The 6285-nt window shown below is 46.4% G+C and overlaps 1 protein-coding gene and 1 pseudogene across 5 annotated transcripts in view; both read left to right on the top strand.

Moving 5' to 3' along the window:
- The first annotated feature begins 335 nt into the window (after positions 1-335).
- Positions 336-1080, top strand: LOC108308039 (annotated as a pseudogene). The gene has a single exon (XR_001826762.2). The product of XR_001826762.2 is annotated as a nascent polypeptide-associated complex subunit alpha-like (transcript).
- A 1021-nt stretch (positions 1081-2101) lies between these two features.
- Positions 2102-6285, top strand: part of ZSCAN25 (zinc finger and SCAN domain containing 25) — a 17969-nt gene continuing 13785 nt past the window's right edge. The window contains exons 1-3 of one of the 4 annotated variants that reach the window (XM_017533661.2): positions 2102-2546; positions 4059-4185; positions 5458-5866. In XM_017533661.2, the coding sequence (XP_017389150.1) occupies positions 5480-5866 (387 nt within the window). In that variant the 5' untranslated portion in view covers positions 2102-2546; positions 4059-4185; positions 5458-5479. Of the gene's footprint in view, positions 2547-4058; positions 4186-5433; positions 5871-6285 lie in introns of those variants that run through there. The other 3 variants (XM_017533660.2, XM_017533662.2, XM_037740330.1) reach the window with 3 other exon arrangements.

Raw genomic sequence — 6285 nt, 5'->3', positions numbered from 1 at the left:
AAAATTAAATGTTCAAAAAAAAAAAAAAAAAAAAAAATGAGGTAACATTTACTTCACCTGTCAACTGGCAAAGATTAAAGCTGGATAACTGCAGAGCTGATGAGATACGGGAAATGGATTCTGTCGGGCACTGCTGGTGGAAATGGCACCATCAAAAACAGTGGAAATACCAGATAACAGAAACAGATCTGAGGGGACTTCAGATCTCAGAATTATCAGGCTCAACTATATTTACTATGTATAAAGAAAGCTTAACTATATCGTAAATTTTTTTTTAAAAGATCAATCTAGAATATTTGGAAAAAAATCAAATAGAAACTCTAGAAATGGGATTCCACGTTCCCTGCACAAAATGCCCGGCGAAGCCACAGAAACCGTCCCTGCTACAGAGCAGGAGTTGCCGCAACCCCAGGCTGAGACAGGATCTGGAACAGGATCTGACAGTGATGAATCAGTACCAGAGCTTGAAGAACAGGACTCCACCCAGGCAACCACACAACAAGCCCAGCTGGCGGCAGCAGCTGAGATAGATGAAGAACCTGTCAGTAAAGCAAAACAGAGTCGAAGTGAAAAGAAAGCACGGAAGGCTATGTCCAAACTGGGTCTTCGACAGGTTACAGGAGTTACTAGAGTCACTATCCGGAAATCTAAGAATATCCTGTTTGTCATCACAAAACCAGATGTCTACAGGAGCCCTGCCTCGGATACCTACATAGTGTTTGGGGAAGCCAAGATCGAAGATTTATCTCAGCAAGCACAACTAGCAGCTGCTGAGAAATTCAAAGTTCAAGGTGAAGCTGTTTCAAACATTCAAGAAAACACATAGACTCCAACTGTACAAGAGGAGAGTGAAAAGGAAGAGGTCGATGAAGCAGGCGTAGAAGTTAAAGACACAGAATTGGTCATGTCACAAGCAAATGTGTCCAGAGCAAAGGCAGTCCGAGCCCTGAAGAACAACAGTAATGATATTGTAAATGCTATTATGGAATTAACAATGTAACCATGTGAAAGCAACTTTTTTTGGTGTCTCAAAGGAGTAACTGCAGCTTGGTTTGAAATTTGTACTGTTTCTATCATAAAGTTATGGCTTCTTGTTGGAAAAAAAAAAAAAAGAAACTCTAGAAATGAAAAGTATATTAATTAAAACAAAAATATGGGCAGCCCAGTAGGGAGGATTGCCTGAGACCAGGAGTTTAAGACCAGCCTGGGCAATGTAGTGAGACCCTGCCCCTAGGAAACATTTTTTAAAAATTAGCTAGGTGTGGTGGCTCCTGCCTGTAGTCCCAGCTATTTGGGAAGCTGAGGTGGGAGGACTGCTTGAGCCCAGGAGTTGGAGGCTGTAGTGAGCTATGATTGTACCGCTGTACTGCAGCCTGGGTGACAGAGCAAGACCTTGTCTCTTAAAAAAAGTATGGATTTTGTAGCATATTAGAAACAACTGAAAAGTAGGTTATAAAAAAAACGCCGAAGACATGAACCCAAGTCAAAATTTTTCTTGAAGCAAAGAAAAATACAAAAGTGGGACAAAGACATGGAGGATAGAGTGAGATGATCTAACACCTATCATGTTATATTCCAGAAGGAATTCATTTATTCTATATATGTACATATTTTAGCAAATACTGTACCAGACACTTTGCAAAGCGCTGGAGAAATGTAAGATAACAGGGTTTCCTATTTCCTGGGTGGATTCTGGGGCAACACTGGGCCACCCAGTTGGGACCCACTGCCTTCAGGCTGGGCGCAGTAGCTCACGCCTGTAAATCCCAGCACTTTGGGAGGCCAAGACGGGAAGATCGCTTGAGCCCAGAAGTTGGAGGCCAGCCTGGACAACATAAAGAGACCCTCGCTCTCTGCAAAAAATGGAAAAAAAGTCCCAGCTACCCAGAAGACTGAGGTGGGAGGATCGCTTGAACCCAGGGGTTCGAGGTTGTAGTGAGCTATGATCTCACTACTGCACTACAGCCTGGGAGGCAGAACGAGACCTCCTATCTCTCAAAAAACAAAAAGAAAAAAACCCACAAAAAAACAGCTCCGATGCTGGCTCCTCCAGGAAGCCTACCCTGACGACACACACGCACGCGCGCGCGCACTACCCAGGGGAGTCAGGCGCCTCTTAAGTCAGCCCACAAGACCCAGTGCGCACTCCATCTCCTCGGCCCATACGCCTCACGCAAGGAAGGCCCTAGCGGCCGCAATAACCACGCATTGACCGACTGGACTCTAAAGCCCCTTGGAGCAGGTGCTGTGTCCAGTTGTGTAACCGGCGATGCACCGAGTCCTTTCCACGGAAGGGAAAGCGGGTGCAAAGGGGCCATCCGACGGAGCGCCTCGAACTAGGCAGTCAGTCTTGGGGAAGGAGGCCCTGCTGGGCTCGCCTCGCCGGGCTTGGAACAGCGGGCTGGGATTAGCGACCACCGAGGCTCACCCTCCGAGACCTCCGAGCGTCCTAGAGAGGACACGGAAGCGGGTCTTTTCTTACGCACCTGTCTGACAGCGTTCGGAGCTCACTTCCGGTCCGCGGAGGGAACTGGCGTCTCTGGCGGGTGAGAGCCGGCTCGGGGCCACAGAGGCGGGCGGGCGGGCGAGGCGGTAAACGGGAGCTGCCTGGGCTTTACTACTGCTGCAGGGCTTTGCTGCGGGGCTCGGCCGCGGCGGGGCTGCTTTAGAGCGCGTCTCTTTCCGCCCAGCCTCTCCTGCGGGCGGCAAGTCTCTCGGGAGCTGCCTTCCGCGGCCCTGAGGCACTGCGGTGTGGACTCGGAGGGGCCACCGCGCCGTAGGCTCAAGTACGAGCGAGGCTGATCCCTCTCGGCCAGGCTCGGCTTAGTGCAGGGCTGGTCACGAACCCGAGGAGATCTTGAACCAAAGCAGAACGCTCTGAAAAGTGAAAGTAATCACGGAGGACACTTATTTAAATAGCCTTGGGCCAGCCTGGTCAACATAGTGAGACCCTGTCTCTACAAATATAGAAAAGTAGCCGGGCGTGGTGGCACGCACCTGTGGTCCCAGCTACTTGAGAGGCTGAGGCAGGAGGATCACCTGAGCCCAGGAGTTCAAGGCTGCAGTGATTTACATTCATGCCACTACACTCCAGCCTGGGCAACATAGGGAGACCCTGTCTCTCCTAAAATAAAAAATTAGCTGGTCACGGTGGCATTCGCCAGTAGTCGCAGCTAGTCGGGAGGCTGAGGTGGGAGAATTCCTTGAGCCCAGGATGCAAAGGCTGCAGTGAGCCGTGATCTCATCGCTGCACTCCAGCTGGGATGATAGAACGAGACTCTGTCTCAAAAATAAACAAAACAGAAGAATACCAGTGGGTCGGGGAGATAAAGAATAGCAATGGGGCACCTTCTGTTTGTCAAATGGCAGAGATAAAAGCTGAATGAGGATCTTTCTTGCCTCTAGGGAGTCTGTTAGAGGGAGACACATGGGTAAATATTTGCACCATAGTGCATTAAATACACTAGTGGAGTGAACTAATGCAATAGCTAGAAAGTCATGAAAGGGAAATCTCAGTGTTGCAGAGTCAATGAATAGACTGAAAATATATAATTGGTTTAAGTGGGGGTAGATATATATACAGACACGCAATAGAATATTTAGCAGAAGCTTGGGGGCGTGCCTCCTGCTGGTTGCCTGTTCTCTCCTCCAGTCAGGTCGTCGGTTTTTTGACAAGCAGGATCCCCCTTCCCCAACTGCTTTGGACTTCCAAGTCTGTTTTCCTAGCCTAGGTCTCCCCCCTAATCCTCTTGGAGGTAAATAGGACTCATCATCCAGTCTACTTCAAGCCTCTTCTTTTCCTTGAATACTTAGATTTATTTTCTCTCTCTTTGACTTCTCATGTTTTTTTAAATCTGAACCATGTATTTTGGGAGGCAGTTATCAGCTAGTCTTTTTTTTTTCCTTCTGAAAAGCAGGAGGAATAGGGCTCACCCTACATAATTAAGTAGTAAATGAAATGTGTTCACATGCTTTTTAGATAGTAAAGCCTGTACAAATTAGAAATCTTTTGGTCATTTATAATAATGGTATATATGTTGCTCCGTTATCTTTTTTAGGTTGAGCACACCATCACATCTAAGCCATCAGCAAGTTTGTTGGTTTTAATGTCCAAAATACGTCTTGATTTTGTCTGACTCTTTGCCACCACCCTGATCTAAGCCCCTATCATCTCCTCGAATCCCTGTAAGTGCCATTTCGATCTTGCCACCTCTTATCTATTCCCTGTTGACACACAGGCAGAATGACTTTTATAAAACGTGGTTCCCTGCTAAAGTAAGAAATAAGAATAAAGCTCATGGCTGCGTACAGTGGCTCACACCTGTAATCCCAGCACTTTGGGAGGCCAAGGCAGGTGGATCATGAGGTCAGGAGATCGAGACCATCATGGCCAACATGGTGAAACCCCATCTTTACTAAAACTACAAAATTGGCTGGGTATGGTGGTATGTGCCTGTAGTCCCAGCTATTTAGGAGGCTGTGGCAGGAGAATCGCTTAAACTTGGGAGGCATAGGTTGCAGTGAGCTGAGCTTGCCCCACTGCACTCCTGCCTGGTGACAGAGCGAGACTCCGTCTCAAAAAAAAAAAAAAAAAAAAAAAAAAAAAAAAAAAAAAAAAAAAAAAAAAAAAAAAAAAAAAAAAAAAAAAAAAAAGCTCATAATTATTTCTGTGGTGCAGGCTCTGGGTGATCTGGTTTCTGCCTGCCTCTGCCACCTCTTCTGGTACAGCTCTGCCCCTCACTTTGCTGAAGTCACACTGGAATGTGGCTAGTTCTTGGACACCCAGAGTAATTTCTTAGCCTCAGGGCTTTTGCCTGGAATGCTCTTGGAATGACTGACTTATTCTCATCCTTGAGTCAGCCAAGTATCATGTCTTTAGAAAAGTCTTCTTCAAGTCAGTTGTCCCTCGTTAATAGAACGCCGTACTTATTTGCTTTCTAGAACTTGTCCCCACTTGCAATTTTTAAAGAAGTTGCTTACATTTGACTTTTTCTGTCTACCGTACCAGTATATGAGTTTCAAGAAGGCAAGCTCCCTGTGTGTCTTGTTCTCTATTTTATTTGTTGTTTCTGCCTGCCTGGTGTGTGTGTATATGTGTGTATTTGTGTGTTGCATGTATGTTTCCTTTAGTCTTGGAAGAGTAGGCCCCAGTGACTAATGCAATTATAACCCATTATATGTTATTCTCTGATTGTAGTGCAGTGAGATTCTATGCTATAAGCAAAATCTTAGACATTTCTGTTTAGTCTTTGTACCTAATAGGTGCTTAGCAAATGATTGCTATGTTCAATTGACCTGACTTTTGGGATCTGTGTTCAGTCTTTTGAAAATGCCTTGTAAAAGGTAATTACTATGTTTTCCAGTGGAATATTCATTGATGTAGAGACAGAACTGGGGTGGACTGACCTTTCACGTGTCTCATGTTATCAAAAGGGTCATTGATGTGGTCATTCTCAGTCTCCTGCGAGGGAGTGTGAAGATGCTTAAAGAGCATCCAGAGATGGCGGAAGCTCCTCAGCAGCAACTGGGTGTTCCTGTGGTGAAACTGGAGAAAGAGTTGCCATGGGGCAGAGGAAGGGAAGACCCTAGTCCAGAGACTTTTCGCCTGAGGTTTCGGCAGTTCCGCTACCAGGAGGCGGCTGGACCCCAGGAAGCTCTTAGGGAGCTCCAAGAACTCTGTCGTCGGTGGCTGAGGCCCGAGCTGCACACCAAGGAGCAGATCCTGGAACTGCTGGTTCTGGAACAGTTCCTCACCATCCTGCCCCGAGAGTTCTACGCTTGGATCCGGGAGCATGGCCCAGAGAGTGGCAAGGCTTTGGCTGCCATGGTGGAGGACCTGACAGAAAGAGCACTGGAGGCCAAGGCGGTAGGTGAGGAGGGGATCCAGGTCTGATGCTGTTGGTGTGGGCAGGGAGTGTTAAAGAATCAAAAGATCTGTTGACTAACCTGCTGAGAGCTAAAATTGGCATCCATTGCCCTGTGTCTTCAGGCAGTCTCATGGGGCCGAGTATGCTACCATCCAGATATCAGGCACTGAGTGGGATATGGGTGATGCTCACATGACTGGCTAGAGCTTTGGGGATGGGGTAGGGGTTAACTACTATTTTTTTGGCCATGATCTGTTTTCCCTTCCTTTTTTTAAAATTAAATAAATGGATCAAAATTAAATAATTCAAACCCTGCCTTCAAAATGAATTTTTTTTTAAGTATTATTTAGCAAAAACAATAAAACCCAATTTTTTTTTTTTTTTTTTTTGACGGAGTTTCACTCATGTTACCCAGGCT

The sequence above is a fragment of the Cebus imitator genome, unplaced genomic scaffold, assembly GCF_001604975.1.
Source record: "Cebus imitator isolate Cc_AM_T3 unplaced genomic scaffold, Cebus_imitator-1.0 Scaffold82, whole genome shotgun sequence".
NCBI lineage: Eukaryota > Metazoa > Chordata > Mammalia > Primates > Cebidae > Cebus > Cebus imitator.
This window is presented reverse-complemented; position numbering and strand designations above follow the sequence as displayed.